Raw genomic sequence first — 20289 nt, forward strand, 5'->3', positions numbered from 1 at the left:
TATACTACTTAAATTACTAATGAGGAATTGATATATTATACTGTAACACGTAATTATATTAATTTTATAACGTGTGACATAGGTCACTCATAACTTTAAGATAACCTGGCAAAATACATGCGTTTTCGTCTTAACACCTCCATCGTGGGCATCGCAGAAACAATAGATATTCAATTGTTATGCGGCAGTCGGCTGCCGCTTGGGGATTTATGGGTTAATCACACATCAAAGAATAAAACCTATAAACAAGTCATCACTAGTCTTATCAAAAGATTGAAAGAAACCTTTTTAATATATAAATTCTATAGAATACTCGTAACAAGGCGGATTTTACCTATCAGTCAGCTCTACAAAGAATTTAAGATTGCGATAAGAAATAAAGCGGTGGATACGACACGAGTTCCGCCCGAAGTCTTATAATATTTCACCTCATCCTGTGTGGGCGGGGAGTATGAGGCTTCGTAGCTCAATTTGCTCGCACACGGCAGCATCCCAGTCGGAATCTCTAGTAATTTACGTCTAAACTCAATTTTATTACCAGTCTCCTGGTCGTGCATCGTATCGTCATAATCTTCTTCGAATTCGTCGTCATCGTCGTATACTTTATCGCTTTTGACTTTGGTGACCTTGATTTGCGTTTTGATTTCTCCCAAGTTGGTTTTCAGTTTGTTATCCATGATGCAGTTGAGTCGGTCGAGCGAGGCTTTGACGCGCTTGCTTCTTGTTTCGTTCCGAAGTTTGTGGAGCCAGGAGAGTCGACAGTCGCATGACAACTTGTTACCTGGAAACAAAGCAATTGCTACAGATACGGCTAGCGAAAACGTCTACACTCTACATATTATTATTCGTTTTAAACAAGAATTCTTTTGTCGAGAATAGCTACTTCGGGATTCTAGTAATTTTGCAGCTGCGATTGTTTCGAAGTGTCCAGAACATAAAGAAAATTGAATAAAGTAAACTCCTTTGACGTTTACAGAAATTGTAATATTTTCTCTTAGACTCGTTTGACTTTGACACACAAATACAAAAACTTCTTTCATTTCATTAAAATAGTTCATACATACATTAATAATTAATACGAATAAACTGCAATGAATACTTCACTAAAATAATTACTCTGATGGCGCAGTTAAAACCGGAGCTAATAAAAAGTTTAATTAGAATAATAACATTACATCACTGAAATGAAACTTCATTCATAAAATCAAACAAAGTAAGCCGCTGTTTTGTTGCAAATATAATCTCCCGACCACGAAATATGCTGCCCATTAAAATGTCGCGCCGCTGCAAACCACTATATTTCAGCCCCTGATTCATAGACCAGCGCGAATACAGGTATTGTAACAATTCATACAATTCAACCACCCAATCAAATATACGCTCTAAAATCTACTAATAGGAGCCGAATTCCTTTGTACGCGATTCCCGGCCTTTTTAGACGCTGTAATGTTTATACAATGCTATAAATATTTGATTTAGATATTTATTGCCTTCGAGCAGTAAATACGTATCAATAAAGTCCGGAGAAGTGTCACTTTGATGGGTCTGGATGTACTAATTTCCACGGAGAATCGACCTTTTCGAAGCCGGTGGGAAATACGAATTAAACTGGCATACCCTATAATAATACCCTAGTGGTTCAACGCCGAAATAAATAAGGCTTTTTTCGTAAATGTTCGTTAATATTGCAAAGGAATTGATCGCGCCTGTATCAGCTATTGAATGCTATATTAGTCACTGACATATCAATTTTTTTTTAGGATTGAAAGTCTCAGAGACGGAAAATTATGGTTTTTTACCATTTTCAGATACTTAAGAGGAGTCCACACCGCCCTTTTTTCCATACAAACATTGTCCCCTGTTTCCTCCCTGGATAATGCTAGTAGAGTTATAATTTTTTTTCCTGAATATCAACGGCCACTAATACAATGTCCCTATGTTTTCTTTTTTTTTCATAATTTAATTATTAAATAAGATATGAACGTTCAAAAATCCAAAAAAAATGCCAGATTTTCCGCTGTGTCAAACATCCAGAAAACAGATTTGGCTAGATTATACAAAAAAAAATAAAACGTAGGAACACAGCTCAAGCCTTTCTGTAATGTTTAATAAAAAAAGTACTTAAATTGGTTAAGTTTTGGAGAAGGAATCAAACGAATCGTTGACTTTCTGCAGTCGTCTCTACCGCATTCTGCGGTATAGGCTTGAGGTAAGGGAGACAGCTATAGATATTACACGTACTTTTTTTTCATTTCTCTATCCCCTGGTGTATCCTCTTAAGTAATAATTTTAAAGGTCTCTGTAGAAAAAGGTCTCTATGATTCATTATTAGCACATACCTAAAGCACCTTTCTTTTTTCCACAACGTCCAGCGATTTCATAATAAACTTACGCATTATTGTTTAGAAAAATCCTGCCCTAGATCCTTTCATTTGTCTACATAAACTCTTACAGTTATTCTTGTGGAGTAATTAACTGCAAGCTTGTATGAATAGCGTTATTGTAAATAACGTCGAGAGCAGAAACTGTTTTGTTAATACTAACAATTGTATTATTAATTTCGTCGTATCTGGTAATAATTTCACAAATTATTATTGGTTCTGTTTTGTGTTAGTGGAGTAATAGAATTTATGTTGTATGCATTAGTAGAATATAAAGTAAAATGTAATGTAAATGATCATGGAATTGAATTTTGCAAAGCGTATGCGCTTGGTGAATATTATTTTGGTTCAAAATATTTCTGACGGACTAAATTTTTCTTCTCAACCCCTAGGTTCCTTTTATACGCGGAGTAAAGAGGTATTATGTTACTAATATAATATTTTCAATTTTGTAAGTCAGTTTTTTGTTGTACAAAATATTGAACCTAAGTATAAGGTGCCAATTTGAAGTTTAACATTTTAATTTTAATATAAACCATCTATAACTCATCTGTCTAGAAATATTTGCAATCACGACGATCACTTGTTATCATACAGTGATTAATCTTAGTCAGCACAATAGGCAACTTTTCTAAACCAACACAAAATTAATTAAAGACAGGGTCCATCTGAAATTTAAATTAAATTTGCTCGGGAAATCACTCACAAAGCTTCCAGTTGGCTTTTAAATATTAATATTAAAAGCGACTTTATTTTACCTATAATTTTACTCGGAAATATTCAAATGGATGAAGACTTTTTATAAAATAGTTATCCACACTTTCATCTTTATCTCATCCCGAACTCCCGACAAATTCAATTAAATATACTTCGAAGTCTTAGGGACAAACAAGTTTTTCATTTAAATAAGTATTGAAGTGACTCACCGTCGAGCGAAATTGATGCATAGCTCGATTTCATATTCTCGGCGACGGCCCGCAAGGCCTCCTGTTTTAGCGTCTCCAAATTGTTGTTCCTCAGATCCAGGATGTTCAACTTTTGTACGTCATTCAGGACCCCCTCGTCCAACACGGCCAAGTTATTGTCGGCCAAAGAAAGTTTTCTCAGCGGACTCAACCCGCCGAGTCCCCTCTCCGAAATGAATTCTATTTCATTACCATCTAAATACAATTCCTGGAGGCTCCAAAGTTCCGCAAAAGCGAGGTCCCCGATCATCATAAGTTTGTTGTTTCTCATGTCCAAGGTGATTAAATTGGATAAACCTTGAAAATTCTCCCGGACGATAACCGATAACAGATTGCTGCTCAAATCCAACTTGATCAGATTGTTCAAGTGTTGAAAACATCCGTCGTGGAGGACGCTAATTATGTTCTTGGATAAATACAGCCTCTGGAGGTTGGGGAGAACGTAAAAAACGTCTTGATTGAGTTCAGATATCTGATTTTCTGATAAGCTCACGTTGGCTAGCATTATCATGTGCGCGAACGCCATCTTGTCCAGCTTCGTTATTTTGTTTTTCGGCAGATTTATTTCGCGCAACGTCGTGGAATTCGTGAAAGCGAAGGACGGGATACTGAATATGTTAGCGTACTGTATGCTTATGTGCTGCAAGCGTTCGAGCCTCACTATAACTTTTGAGGGAACGTAAGTGAGACCACCGTCTGCTCTAACGTTGAATGTGAGTCGTTCTATCTTGGGTTGGGAGTAAAAATTTGACCAGAACGGGTCGTCCTCTGCTATTCCACCATTAAACACCCAGCAATCGGCCTTCGTGGCTGACTTCAGCTTTATGCTCTCGCAATAGCAGTGCACTTTGGATACTCTGTCCTGTATATCACAGATGTTGACGTAGTGCGAGGAGTACAGCGATTTATCTGTCTTCCATCTTCGTTTTTCGTTCTGCCGGCTTTCCGTTAGATTAATCTCGACAGTCGCGAATGCGATCATCAGGATAAGATATTTGAAATCCATTTTGCTCACATTTACCTGTAACAAAAGGCTTATTTTAAAAAGGGTTTTCTCTTTACTGAAACTTATTTGAATACAAGATTATTATTTGTCAAGAAAAGTTGTATTTGACGTACAACGAACACATTTTCACTAGAGAACAAAGATGTAAGTTACGTACAGTACAGTAGAATTCATTACTCTAAGCCTATGATATTATATTATAAAAAAACTCTAAGCTGTATTTCTGTTAATTAAATCTTACTGAATTCATGTTATGTGGGCTTAGAGTATTAACAAATACACTATATTATAGCATATATATATAGAGAGTACCTGGAATTATTGGAATTAATGATATCAATGCAATTTGATTGTATTAGAATCCGTATGCAGGTATGGATATTACATTCCAATATTAGAACGTATTTCTATTTGTTATCTCTTGATGCTAAAACCACTAAGCTGAATGGAGTTTGGTATGATACTTTAGATTCCGGGAATGAACATCAGATAGTTTTTATCCCAAAAAATTACGTTTCCATCGTGACAAAGGTTTTCATCACAATGAGATCGCAAACAATATTTACTGTTTTATTTGCTATTAAAATACAAGTGAAACATTTAATAGAAACCGTGGTACCATAGCATGGGATGAGTCAAAGAAAATATAAAATACATAATATAAGTTAAGTATGTTACTCTTTGCATAGTCTTACGCTAGGGCTCTAGTAAATTATCATTAAAATAATGACTTGAACATTAATTCTAGATTTCTACGATTGTCTAACTCAATCGAGCATTTCTAAAGTTGAGTCGGCGATTCGCACACAAGGGAGTTATCCAGGCCGACATTAGCTATCACAGGAACGTGATAATTATGTTACATTTGTCTTGAGGTCCTTGGCCACTTGGGCACTTAAGGGGGCGACTAACCCAAAACTTTCGATTTTATAATTCACGAGCTTCTGCCCGCGGCTTCGCTCGCGGCCAAACCGCGCGTTTGGGAGGACGCATAATATAAATCCCTATACAGTTACCCCCTTACTAATAAACGTTGTATAAGCTTTGAATAGTTATACAGTGTCCTGTCACACAAGTGACATTTTTAATTGGATTGAAGAACACAAAACACTGTATAACTATTCAAAGCTTATACAGCGTTTATTAGTAAGGGGGTTATTATATGCAGTAGATGGACTTCTGTCTACTTTCAAAGCACGCAATTTGCACTTAGCTTAATTATTAATCCTTTTCACAATTCCTCCAAACGTGTTTATGTACCTAAAGTAATGCCATTAGAATATGAAATGACAAATCCAACTTTATTAATAAACTTAAGAGCTAACTTGAAAATTCGAAACTTGCGAGCACGCTTAAGAAAATGCCAAGCAAAAATGATCCTTAGCACCTTAAAATAAGTAAAAAATTCAATACGAAAGCATGTACGCATACATTTAAAGTTTAAGAAGCGGGACAACGTCTGAGTTTCGTAGAATAATAATATGTTTTCTTTACTTAACCCTCGTAAACATTGTTTCACTGAAAAGCACAATGTATGAAGTTATGGCCTAGAAAAGTGTGGTCTTCATCCTTGCGGCTTGCACTAAGACACAAAATATATATAAACTAGCTGTGCCCCGCGGTGTTACCCGCGATTTATTAGGTAAACTAAATTGTGTTTTAATAGGTAAATAGTCATTGGTAATTAATTATTCCCTCTTAAAAGGCCGGCAACGCACATGCAGCTCTTCTGATGCTGCGAGTGTCCATGGGCGACGGAAGTTGCTTTCCATCAGGTAACCCGTTTGTACGTTTGCCCCCTTATTTCATAAAAAAAAAAAAACACACCAGATTTTTTAATTCAGACGACTGTGTTTTCTTAAAATGATCTATTACAAAAGGTTATATTAATTTCACCGCTTGGTTCCCTATATTTTTGATGTTTTCCGTATAAAATACGTGGTAGTAATATTGTATGAACAATAGAGATTGCCTTTATCGATAATTTTATTTAAAGTTTTTTACCTAATTTCATCACTTTTAGAATGTATATTATGTGTTTATTTCTACTTTTAGATTACCTAATGATGAAGCAAAAAGAAAAGAGTGGATAAATATTATAGGTGCAGAAAATATTAGCATGAACAAATAAAGGGTATATTATTTTGAAGAGTGGTGTTTTAATAGGACGTTGGGCAGATTAAAACTACAAGATGATGCTGTACCATCAAAAATATTATTGGCGGAGGCTTCATGTAGACGTTCTAAAAGTGTTAAGTTTGTTAACCTATTTAGAAATAAATATTTTGATTTTTTATTTTTACTAAGCGACAAACAGTACCTGGTTTGTGCTCATAATATTATTCTTGAGTGTGCGTATTGTAGTGTGTGTAATGTTTTATTTGTTAAAAAAATGTACGATAAAGGCATAATTTCAAAATAATATTAGCTCGATGCACTCCTTCACCATATAAACTATAACTGTGCAAAATTTCATTCATCTACGTTTCCGCATTTTTCGACAAAAGGGATACAAAGTTTTTCGCTTGCGTATTAATATATAGATTATACACTATGTTTGTGTAAACACCGTTTTCCTTGAAACCATCAAATGGGTCAAAATCAACTTTTTCTATGAGAAGAATGCTGGGAACTCAAAAAAAAAAATACCGTGTTCATATCGGATTGGCAATTTGCATGGGTATGAAGACGGATTTTATTGAGTTCCCAGCATTGTTCTCATAGAAAAAGTTGTTCATTTTTACGGGCTTATTTGATTGTTTCAAGGATAACGGTGTTCACACTAACATCTTATATAGAGTGTAAGGAAATAAATTAGTGAGAATACTTTACATTATGTAATGTGTTCCTTATATAGAGTTCCGTGTAAAAGTAGCAAGTTTGGGATTTTTTTTGGGATTTGCAGATATGACGCGGTGTCATAATTTTGTCCATACAATAGTTGACAAATATTCTCTTTCAGCACGGCTACTTTCACAGTGAACTCTATATAATAACATTCTAATATATCATCAGTCATCACTTTGTTTTGTTACACACTAATAATTATTAAAATAAGAAACTAAATAATACGTTACTGGCCAATTAATTATGAAATATTTGAGCAAGCGATTTGCCTGTACAATCTGAAATACGGTTATCATCATTTTAAATCTCATATCAGTTTCTTGGAAATTTACAATTCGTAACATTTTGGACACGTGCTTTGGTAATAATGGTCTGTCAACTTTGACCTATCACGATAAAATTATTGACTGTAATATGGCTGTTTTAGACGAGGTAAGTACAGTTACTTACCTCGTCTAAAACAGCCATATTACAGTCAATAGTTTGGCGTCAGTCGCCAGTGCCGAAAAAGTGCTGGCGCCAAAAACTGTCGCATATCGTTTACACGCGGCCAGTAGTCGAGGATATTTTTTGGTGCACACATACGTTCATAGTCAGTGCGGAAAAATGAATACCAACTGCAAAAAACGAAAATTAATAATCGGTTAAGAAAAATAAACTTTGTTATGAATGATGATGCAAAAACTAATTGACATGTTAGAATAAGATTTGTCTAAACAGAAACGAATTTGGGTAAGGAAATGGATAGATGACTCCCATGATCTCACAGGCATTCATGTTCCCTGTAAAGTTGTACGAACTGTATGTTTTCGGCGTTGCTCAGTTTTTTCAATATCGTGACGCGGAGCGATGCAGTGTGGTCACCGTACGGTCAACGACAGCGACTGACTTCAGCCACAGAATATATATTAGTACCTAGTACCAACAGATTTCCAACTCGTGAAACCCGTTTAAAAAATAACAACTCATGCTGCGATACTATAAAGTTCAAATTCCGACCGCGCAGTGTTAGGTGCCTACAATTATATTTGCCTACATGTGCGCTCCCTTTCTATCGCGTAAGAGGTACTCTTTCTGACGAAATCAAGATTGTCACCTTTTAGAAATAAAATAATCTACTTTTAATTACTATAACTACTAATAGCAAACTTTTTTATAGTAATAATCAAATTTTAGTAACCCAACGTATATTTTATGATAGTTTTATATTCGATTATAGTGTAGGAGCTGGTCAGGAAATTTTTACTACTTAAACATAGTAACTTGTGTTTATTTATGTGTAGTATGCGGTTTATTTGTAACAAATTGGTTTATTTGCTATGTTTGCGTATTTTTTTTATCTTTTTTTGTATTTTAAAGTCTTAAATTACTTTATTGAAATATTTCTTTGACTTTTTTCAATTGTTCATATTTATCAGATTAATAACGATTCTGTCACAGCAGGTCACAGCGGTTAAATCAGTACGTAGATATATGCGACGAAAAAATCTTGCGCGCGCGTCACCGCTCGCTTGTGATCTGCCCCTTTAAAGGGGTACTTACAGCTCGATACCTAACCGCGCGAGTGGGACAGGCCTGCTTCAGCGTTTACACGGGGACAGTAGCGCAGGCGCGGCTGGCGGGGGGAGCGGATTTGCGCCGAAAAATATGAAGCGGGAATATTGAAGACAGCGCTGTCCGACAGTACTGGCCATTTAGCCGAAACTTTTTCATTTTCGCTTCGTTATAGAATCGCCGGTCAAAATGTTTTTTTTTTATGAAATAAGGGGAACGAGCAAACGGGTCACCTGATGGAAAGCAACTTCCGTCGCCCATGGACACTCGCAGCATCAGAAGAGCTGCAGCTGCGTTGCCGGCCTTTTAAGAAGGAATAGAGTAATAAGGGAGGGTAGGGATGGGAAGGGAATAGGGGAGGATAGGAAAGGGAATTGGGCCTCCGGTAAACTCACTCACTCGGCGAAACACAGCGCAAGCGCTGTTTTACGCCGGTTTTCTGTGAGAACGTGGTATTTCTCCGGTCGAGCGGCCCATTCGTGCCGAAGCATGGCTCTCCCACGTATAAATGAATAGAATTGACATAAGACGAGTCGAACGTCAACGTCATACTAACCAACGCTTATGTCAATTCCATACATTTTCATCGGCGATTCTATAACGAAGCGAAAACGAAAAGATTTTGGCACACCCCCCTGTACTGTCTTCGAAATCGATTTCCACGATGGCAGTTGCAGGCCAGCGCTGTCTTGCCTGTGCACTGACGCCAGTTACTTGCTCCGTGTAAAACGGCACTTACAATATTATTATATTACCATGTTTCTTTAAAAATATTATAAATGCGTTTCTGTCTATAATTATGTCTGTTACCTTCACGCTTAAACCACTGAACCGATATTGATAACATTTCATAAGCAGATACTTTGAGACCCGGTGAAGGATAAAGGATTGTTTTTAACCCCCAACAAAAAGAGGAGTGTTATTGTTCCGGAAATTTCGGTAGAACAAAGTTGTGGACGTCGTCGAGTTATATAGAGTGTAACAAAAGTAAGTGATAATACTTTAGGGTGTGTACGTGTTCCTTGTAGAGAGTTAACTGTGAAAGTAGCAGCGATGAAAGACCTTTTTTTTCACTTTTGTATGGACAAGCGCTCCAGCATCACGAGTTTCCCCATACAAAAGTGAAAAAAAAATTATTTGGTCTTTCAGATCTGCTACTTTCACAGTGAACTCTCTACAAGGAACACGTACACACCCTGAAGTATTATCACTTAGTTTTGTTACACCTTGTATACACAATATTATATCTGTAGTTTAATTATTATACATTTTCACCTTTTATTACACTTTATTCTAAATATGGAGACGCTTTTACATGCTGTGAGTTGTGACGTGTCATGTGCAAAATATACAAAGCACATGTGCAAAAAATTACTTTGTTAATCTACCGCGAACCGTTTACATGTTTTCCATCAAAAAGCATTCACGCTTTGACCATGTAAATACAGAGAACCAGTCAAGTAAAAAATACTTAACGCGAAACGTAGCTGACATGTGCCGCATGACAAATTGCGGGGTAAAAAGTTGCGTGCGCCACTCGCGTGTAAAACCACCCTAAGTGGATTAATTAAATGTACAATTAAAATTAAAATTGTACAAACAAACATATTGGGAGCTAAGAAAACGCACTACTTTCTACTCGAATGCCAAGAAATTCACACAAATATTATAAAGGCGAAATGATGATGGGCAAAAATGTATGGGCTCTGGTATATGGCTCAACAGGAATGGATTGTATATTTTTAGGAAGGTATACCCATTTACATTAATGACCAATAGGGCGCTTGTCAAGATACTATTATCTTTGTACTTTTTGAGTAAAGCCATGTTAACCCTCAATTCACTAGGTGAAATTTACTAACGTAAATACCTTCTATGAGTCCCTGGGACTCACATATTTTAAATGTATGTTTTTATGAAATAAAACAAATTTCATCAACATTTTGTTCAGTAATCTTCTAAAGTACTTAACTTTCTAACTACTATAAGAATAAATAACAAAACTAACCAAACTTCTGAGATCCACTTGAAAATTAAAGGAAAGGCACTTAACAGTCTTTTAAAACCATGATATTATTAAGGTTTCTCTAAACTAGCAAATATTCTAAAAAATAAAAAGAACTTACCGTTTTTAAACCAATAAAGGTACACAAAACAAAATAAAATAAACTTTAATGTATGCTTCTATACAAAGAAAAAAAAACGTGCAGTGGGTTCCTACCACTATCTAAAGGATACGGCGGCATATCTTTTTTGAGCATGTAAAACATATCGGCTTCAGACATTTTGTGCACAGATGAGCAGTTTTTCATCTTTTTTTGTAGTGGCATAAATAGTTAAATAGTTATACTTTCCCTCCTAGCTAACTTGTTTCAGGGTGGTTCACATCTTCAGGAATTGAAGCCAGGCTTCCAGAATGGAATCTGCTCCGTGTTCTCTTAGATTGATAAAGTCATGTTTTTAGAGCCATTTTACAATTGTACAACATATAAATGAAGCATACATAATTCAATTATAATAACGGTGAAAAATCAACATTTCAAAACTTTAATGTAAAAATAATCATTACGTATGTAAAAATAAAATAATCGTAAATTCACTAGTATGAGTCCCTGGGACTCACTCGGCGTAATAACTCACCGAATATGGTATGTACGCACTCATCCTCTCGGCACCATGTCGCCCGCGTCACTACATGAAGGTACTGAGACGTGGGGTAAACTAGCTGCTAAGACTGTTGAATTATGGCCGTTTGAAATTTTGATGTGAGTGAGAGTGACATCAGCGCTCGTACATTTCATACTGATAACATCACGTTATATTATAGCATGATTATTTTTAGGGTCCCGTAGTCAACAAGGAACCCTTATATGATACTCCCCTATCCCCCTCTCCCCTACACATCAAACGTTTTTTTTTTTTAATAATGCTCTTGTCCCTGATTTTAAGTTGAATTTATGTAGCACTTATACAGTATTATGTCTACACTTACTCGTATCTTCTATTTATATTTTCTGTTCTGTCATCGTTACCTGCTCCGCCGACCAAGGGTGAACAGTATGAGGGAGGGGTTAAACTACTATAACTGTGAGCGTAAATCTTAGGTGTACTGTCTAAGACAAGACAATCGTAACCTTTCTAAGCGCAAATAAATCTTACCACATAGACGACAAAAACTACGTCGGTAACGCCGGCCTTGTACGTTGACTGTACATTATTTCAAAAAGTACAGTTGCTAGGGGCTCGCGCCTTATAACTTTTTTACCTACTCACTAAGAGTTATCTAATGGTATAATATATTTTATCTCTGTTGAGCAATATTTGGTATAATGCCCATGATCCTTTTGTGACTTCGTAAGTTTGTTACTTTTTACGTCTAAACGGCTGGAACGATTACAGGCGAGCGCCTACAGGCTTACCTAACCTTTGAATCGTCAGTGGTTTATATTTCAGCTGTTTTAGGATATACTCTACGAATAATAAAAACTAAGGAAGAGTAAATGTGTTAAAATTTTGTCCGCGAGTCTACAAAATGGGAACCGAATACATGCATACTTAATGCATGTATTCGGTACACAATTTTGTGTTTTTAGTGTACAAAGGCTGAGGTCTTCAACTTAAATACTGGATGCGCTGAATCACTTTATTCGCACGACAAGTTAGGTAGGCGAAGGGCAGACGACTAACTCTCGCAGGAGTTAACTCGCCGCGCTACAAATATAGCTGATTTTACAATATGCAATTACCGAGAATTATAACACACACTACATGTTTTTATACAAGTGACAATTATTGTCAAAGGCTTTATTTCCTAAATTTGAACGTTAGTATTTCATAGCTATTATCATATTTTAGTGTGCGAAAAAGAACCAAATTCAAAACGGTTTTTGTATGAGAGTTACGTTTCCTTAGTTTTTATTATTCGTAGGGTATACTAAACATCCCCTATCTTAATCTGACATATCCGATGACATTTCAATATTCGAAAATAACTTTTTTTAACCCACTACGTGAGAAATCTGATTTCTATACCACGATAACTAGACACATGTCGGAAGCCTATACAAGCTTAATCTGGCACTTTTGAGCTTGTCCCGAAATCCCCTCTTCCCCTCCCTAACTATTAATTCATAGGTGGACCTGCGTAATTTGGTCAAACTAACATTAAGGTGACGCCGCGTTAAAGTAAAAAACCGTGTTTGGTGTGTTTTCGATTGCAATGGAACAGCAAAAAATGGAAAGGGCGTAGCGACAAAATGGTTTTTGTCGCGTAATTTAAAAACCATAAATACGTTTCATATAAGCTATGGGCAAATTAAAGTGTATGCTTGAACCAATATATGTACAAATTTTGGAAGCTTAAATAACTCTCCTCTGTTGGCAAAATAGGAATCCCTTTTTTACAGAGGTATTTTTAATTAATTATTCTGTGTTATAAAAGTTGACCAATCGTGCTAGGCTAATTCAAAGACAAAGATATGATGAATACTGACAACAAACTTTAATTTCTTAGCTTTAGTCATTGCTGAGAAAAATCGATATCGCTACAGCCAAATTATTAAGGCGTCGCCTTGAACTTGACCAATTTCATTAATGGATCAAAGATATAGAATAAAATAGTTTTAGAACGGTAATACCTTTTAAATTATTGATTAATTACATAGTGTTGTTGCGATAGCTTGGAAATAAAATATATCATTGGGGATCATCATCAATAGAATACTTTATAACATAACAACCCAATTATCTAACATAGCCTGTCATTATTTCTGTAAAAGTATAATCGATAAGACATTTAATAGATCGAGTATAATATGACACATTAACTTGAATTGGTCGCTGTTAAGAGTCCGGATGCCATCGTAATTCTCATACAAACGTAATACCAAGATCATTTCCCATGCGAGAATATTTAATTTTACCATATTTGAGTTATTATTCAGCTAATGATAGTAATTACCTAGGTTCCTGTACAAAGATTCATTGCAAAATATTGACATACAAAAAAATATTTTAAACGATTACAATTTAGTATGTAGATATTGTTATCGTTCATATTTTTGGTATGTAAACATTTTGCAATGAATATTTGTACAGGAACCTAGGTATTAGGTAATTACTATCTTATGCTGAATAATAACTCAAATAATATGGTAAATATTCTCGTATCGGAAATGATCTTGGTATTACGTTTGTATGATAATTGCAATGGCACCCGGACTCTTTAGCATTAATAGTGTCCTAACCCACAATTTTTTTTGTTGTTAAATTTTGAATGCAGTCTTGTTCTAAATCATCTAATGAACATAATTGCATTCATAACTCAATATGTATTTTTTGTGGGCTAGTACACGGATAATAATATTTTAATCGCGTAGAAGCGGAAGTATTTTTATATCAAGTAAGGGGGCAAACGAGCAAACGGGTTATCTGATCTGAGTGTTTTGTCACTTCTTTACGCATAACTACTGAACGAACTGTGAATTGTGATTAAATCCGACGCCAGTCACGACTGGTACAGCAGAATCGAACCCACGACCTCCGACCCACGCTCTAAACCACTGGCCCACAGAACGATATTTTTTTTTTTGCCTCGTCCGAAATCGAACTGTCACTTTTTGAAACACAAAACATATTTTCGCTTCCAGTCACATAGTGTTAAAATCTAGACAGTCAAGGTTTTTTTAACCCAATTTAGCGACAAGTTAAAAGGCTTTAGCAACAATGACATTTTCATGCAGCTCTGGAGTCCCATACAATTAGCCTTTTCCACCGTTACGGCTTGGAAAAGCAAAAAATAGACGGAAAATTGTGATTTCGTATACATAATTTTGTTACATGAATGTTTGATATAGGAAATTCGTGGATTAGGTGTGGTAGCATCAATTAATGGAATTTTAGGCTTGATATTTTGCTTATGTATAGTCGAAAGATGAAAAAACTAATTGGGAAACTCCGATTTTTACAAAATGATCTTGATAATTGTTAAATGTCTCGTCATCAGAAAACAAACCGAAAATACGTAGGGTGTGTACTGTGTATGTGTCCCTTAAATATAGAGTTCACTGTGAAAGTAGCTGCTGCGCTGGCAGAGCAATTTTTGTGAGGTTCATAATATGGGCAAGCGTCCCATCGTTATTTTGCATAATTATACAAAAGTTTAAAAAATACTCTTTCGGTGCTACAACTTTAACTGAACTCTGTTATACAAAGTATAACAAAACTAAGTGACAATACTTTAGCGTGTGTACGTATTCCTTATAAAGAGTTCACTGTGAAAGTAGCAGTGCTGAAATACCAATTTTTTATGGGGAAACTCGTGACGCTGCGCCGGCGCCGGGGCGTTGTCCATACAAAAGTGAAAAAAAAAGGTCTTTCAGCGCTACCACTTTCATAGTGAACTCTCTACAAGGAACACACATACCCTAAAGTATTATCACTCAGTTTTGTTATAGGTATCCTGTATAAGGGATTGTACACTCCCTAAACTAATATCAATTTGTTTTGTAACACGCTGTATATTCCTTACCTTACCTACACTTAAACTGCTTTGAACACGACTTAATGAATTAATCACTCGAACCGAATCTATTAATTTGAGTTAATTAATAAGATGAAGGCATCCCCGTTACATCCTGTCGCCCAATTAGAAGTAATTGTATCATTTAAGTCGCTTAGATACTCACTACTCGCATTATAATGGAATTCATGCTTATTCCCAAGAAATATCCTTCTATTTCTATTTTTAACTGACTTCAAAAAAAGGAGGTTTTCAATTCGACGCGTATGTATGTAATATTTCGAACTGCCTAGTTTTTGTATATGTTAGTCTATTTCAGTGTCTGAACAAATGTGCTAAATTTCAAAAGTGTATGTATGTATGAATGTTTTTATGTTTGTGTTCGCATATCTCCGGAACTACAAGTCAGATTTAAGTAATTCTTTTTTTGTTGTACTAGGTATTGTTCATCTTAGGGAATGCTGCAAGTTTCATCAAAATCGGTTAAGTAGTTTTTGAGATAGGGCATTTTCATTCTCAATTACGTACACTTTTAAAGTCGGTTTTATCTTTAATACTATTATTATTTTAAATAATTTTCCGTCAGCGTGGGATGGAAAAATGTTTTTGAGAGAAGTAGATGGGGATTCATAAGTTGATGGTAGTTAAAAATAATGATTAGCAGCGGCTTTTGGGCTTAAAGACACTGCAGAAGTTAAATTACTCATTATATTATGTTATGTATATTTGCCACTTCTTCACTCAAAAACAATAATAGATATATTTTTTTCAAAAAAATTAACGAATTATTGCGTTGTCATTAAGTTTTTAATACGTATGCAAAGTTTCGAATTAATTATACTACTGGAGATAGGTGAAAATCATGTTTAAAAATTCCGTTACATACATACAGCCCAAGCGGGTTATAAACATAAAGTTAATATACCTAGCTGAATAGAGAAACAAAGGCCTGAGCAAGAGAGATGTCACTATCAGTAACACTGCGTGGTAAAAAGAGACGTGTGATAGCAGCAGTACTCTTTTTTTGACGTCCAGTCGGCACGTGCCGCACGTTGACAATTTAATCTCATAGAAATCATGTTCAATCATGCTTGTGTAAGTGTATACGTACACATATTTTTACACACAGATGAAACCAATTTTGACAGCTCGAGATTGTTGCTCTATTCCGCTAGGTATATTAACTTTATGGTTATATACAGGTTATTTAATTAAATAATTAAAAAAAAATTCTTCCCTTTGGTAGTATTACGTCTTCCAACACAAGTTTGTACTTTTGAAATTAAAGCTGAAAAGTTTTTTAACTATTGTTCTTTTTTTATGAAATAAAAAACGAACAAACGGGTGACCTGATGGAAAGCAACTTCCGTCGCCCATGGACACTCGCAGCATTAGAAGAGCTGCAGGTGCGTTGCCGGCCTTTTAAGAGGGAATAGGGTAATTAGGGAGGGTAAGGATGGGAAGGGAAGGGAGAGGGTAGGGAAGGGAATAGGGTAGGAGATTGGGCCTCCGGTAAACTCACTCACTCGACGAAACACAGCGCAAGCGCTGTTTCACGTCGGTTTTCTGTGAGAACGTGGTATTTCTCCGGTCGAGCCGGCCAATTCGTGCCGAAGCATGGCTCTCCCACGTGTAAACCCTATTTGTACGGGCAAATCCATAACGATAAGGCGCTTGCCCATACAAATCACAAAAATGTGCTCTATCAGCGTTGCCACTTTCACAGTGAACTCTTCGTCACTTACACATCCTAATGTATTATCTTATATTATATATAATTCTCGTGTCACAATGTTAGGCCGCGTACTCCTCCGAAATGGCTTTACTGATTTTAACTAAATTTTATATGCATATTCAGTGGGTCTGAGAATCGGCTACTGGGTACTTTTTATATTGATAAGTGCATTTGTTGAATAAATAATAGTAAATTATTACAACTCGAGACTGACGGCGACTATTGTTTGTGCGACGGGATAGCGATGGACGTTGCCATGGTGACATACTTATTTAGTCACTTCAATAAAATAATACGGGCGAAATACTTTATATGGAAAGAAACGTTTGCCGGGACAGCTAGTAATTTATAACATTGTTTTGTTACACTCTGTATATTACAACAGGTAACACGTTACTTTTGTATGATAATAAAGTTTAAGCTCTAACAGTGGAATTTTTCACCCCGTTGTGTTGTTGCACCGGTGTTTCACAACTCTAAACTAGAGTTAGAACACCAAACTCTATGCACTAAAGTTCAGTTAATGTAAAAAGCTGGGGCTCGTAAACAGAATAAATATTTATTTCGCCGCCCCCGGGCCGTAATTCCCTTAATTATCACCGGACATATAAATATGTCGCCTGTAGAGTGACTATGTTTCTTGTTTATGTGGGACCAAAGTTAACTGGAACTGGTTTATGTAGCCAAATTATTATTATTCATCTTACTCGTATCTTAAAAGGTTATAATATAAATAATCAAATTATCATTTTCAACTTCCGGTTTACCTAGTTCCAATAATATAATAACGAAGTTTTAAAAAATATGAGGTATAAAGCACGATATTTAAAATACCTTAAACCATAAACATTTTAATAAAACTTAATACTTTGGCTGTAATTAATTTACAAACTCACCTCCGATAAAAATCTATTTCATCGAAATATAAGTATTAACTAGGATAATTATACATTTTATTTGAATAAATTGTTAGTAAATCTATATTAAAAATTCTTTAACCGAACAATTTTGTTTCTTAATGTTTATTTCCAAATATATTTAAAAAAAAACATGAAAAATAGAGAAGATCCGCTCGAGTGACTACAGTTTTATGCTAAGCTAAAATGAATCTTATTGCGATGCGTATACGCTTGGTCTTTGGTTGTGTGCAAAGTTATCGTTTTGGATTGAGATTAATCCCCACCTTAAGGAGGTATGAAGTGGTGATATTTTTTTTAAACGGGCTTTGGCCCACCACTCTTTCCCACCACTGTATCTCCTGTGTCGCCAGGATCGACAGCGGTATCCAACCACGAAAACCCCTTGATATGATCTCAGGGAGCCCGAGGGACATGCTAAAGCTGTCTTGGGACCCGCAACGAAATTAATCAGAAGAAAATAGTAGATGAAGTGGTGATGATCTACCTAACTTTCGTTAAAGTATAAGCCTCGATTTTTAATTTTATTTCTTCCGGATAACTTTAGGAATCTCGTCTTTCGCTGCCGGACACTTATGACTGTTCCTTTTTAATGCTACATCACTTTAAATCAGTGTTTTTCAACCTTTTTTATGATGCGACTACCCTGGTAGGACCCCAGGGTTGACCTTCAGGTTGAAAAACACTGCTTTAAATATACAATACACCTTAAATACTTTACAGGTTTAACTTGAAAATTATATTGACGAAGGTCAATATAATTTTCAATACGTGGGAGAGCCATGCTTCGGCAGGAATGGGCCGGCTCGACCGGAGAAATACCACGTTCTCACAGAAAACTGGCGTCAAACAGCACTTGCGCTGTGTTTCGCCGAGTGAGTGAGTTTACCCTCCGGTAAACTCACTTAAGGAAAGGAAAGGGAATAAGGTAGGGGATTGGGCCTCCGCCCAATCCCCTACCTTATTCCCTTTCCTACCCTCCCTTATTCCCTTCCCTCCCCATCCCTACCCTCCCCTATTACCCTATTCCCTCTAAAAGGCCGGCAACGCACCTGCAGCTCTTCTGATGCTGTGAGTGTCCATGGCCGACGGAAGTTTTTTTTTTTTTTTGTATGATATAAGGGGGCAAACGAGCAAACGGGTCACCTGATGGAAAGCAACTTCCGTCGCCCATAGACACTCGCAGCATCAGAAGAGCTGCAGGTGCGTTGCCGGCCTTTTAATAGGGAATAGGGAAATATGAGAGGGTAGGGAAGGGAAGGGAATAGGGTAGGGGATTGGGGCTCCGGTAAACTCACTCACTCGGCGAAACACAGCGCAAGCGCTGCTTCACGCCGGTTTTCTGTGAGGACGTGGTATTTCTCCGGTCGAGCCGGCCCATTCGTGCCGAAGCATGGCTCTCCCACGTACACAGTTGCTTTCCATCAGGTGACCCGTTTGCTCGTTTGCCCCCTTATTTCATAAAAAATAAAGGTCTAAATAATATTATATCTATTAATTAACTAGATGACGCCCGCAACTCCGTTGCGCCAAATTAGTTTATCGCGCGTGAGCCGCACATTTTTCGGGGATTTAAAAGTATCGTATGTCCTTTCCCGGGACTCAAAGTATCTCCATATCAAATTTCAGCTAAATCGGTTCAGCGGTTTGGGCGTGAAAAGGTACAGATAGACAGATAGACATGCACATTTGCATTTATAATATTAGTATGGATTTCTCTGATGGTACTTAAAGACCGCAGGATGGAATCAACAGGCATGAGACAGCAGATATTGTGCTATCAAACGCCTGTTGCAAAGCTGTCTGCTGTCCTGCTCATGTCTCCCGTTTTTCGTATAATGTGGTGACTCTAGCCCATAGTTGTACTCATAAATTCCACTGTTGTAGAGGTCGTCAAACTGCACCCTAACGTTACAGCCCGCTTTGGCAATTAAAAACATGGAATTTTGATTATGTTTACCATCAATTCGTAATTACGCAGTATAATAGAGTAAAGGTGGACAGTTTAAAATGTTTAGTTCTACCCTTAGATAAACGATTGGTCTCGCGCGCGCGCTCGACTAGATACCGCGCTCTATAGAAAACACAGATTCCCGAATGCGGCACCTCAATATTGTAGTGTGTGTATAACAATGCATACAAATGCATCGACGTTTGGTAAAATTTTTGTAAAAAAATTACTCCGAATAAAAATATTTTTGATTTGATTTTGTCTTTACCGAAGTCTTTATCTTTGTCCAATCGATTGAGTGTGTTGTGTGACTTTCTGACAAAACAAAAAATACAACGTCCTGAAGGGGAGAAGTGACAAAATTCACACTCGGCCGTCTATGTCACAATTTTGGATAATAAATAACTGAAAAA

General features: G+C 36.4%; 1 protein-coding gene across 1 annotated transcript in view; it reads right to left on the reverse strand.

Annotated features, from left to right (window-relative positions):
- Positions 1–210: 210 nt before the first annotated feature.
- LOC121734877 (connectin-like) overlaps positions 211–20289 on the reverse strand; it is a 45432-nt gene continuing 25353 nt past the window's right edge. The window contains exons 2-3 of the mRNA XM_042125513.1: positions 3308–4367; positions 211–781 (exon numbers count right to left, since the gene is read on the reverse strand). Coding sequence (XP_041981447.1) covers positions 348–781; positions 3308–4352 — 1479 coding nt within the window. The 5' untranslated portion in view covers positions 4353–4367 and the 3' untranslated portion in view covers positions 211–347. The remainder of the gene's footprint in view (positions 782–3307; positions 4368–20289) is intronic.

This window comes from Aricia agestis, chromosome 16 (assembly GCF_905147365.1).
Source record: "Aricia agestis chromosome 16, ilAriAges1.1, whole genome shotgun sequence".
Classification (NCBI taxonomy): domain Eukaryota; kingdom Metazoa; phylum Arthropoda; class Insecta; order Lepidoptera; family Lycaenidae; genus Aricia; species Aricia agestis.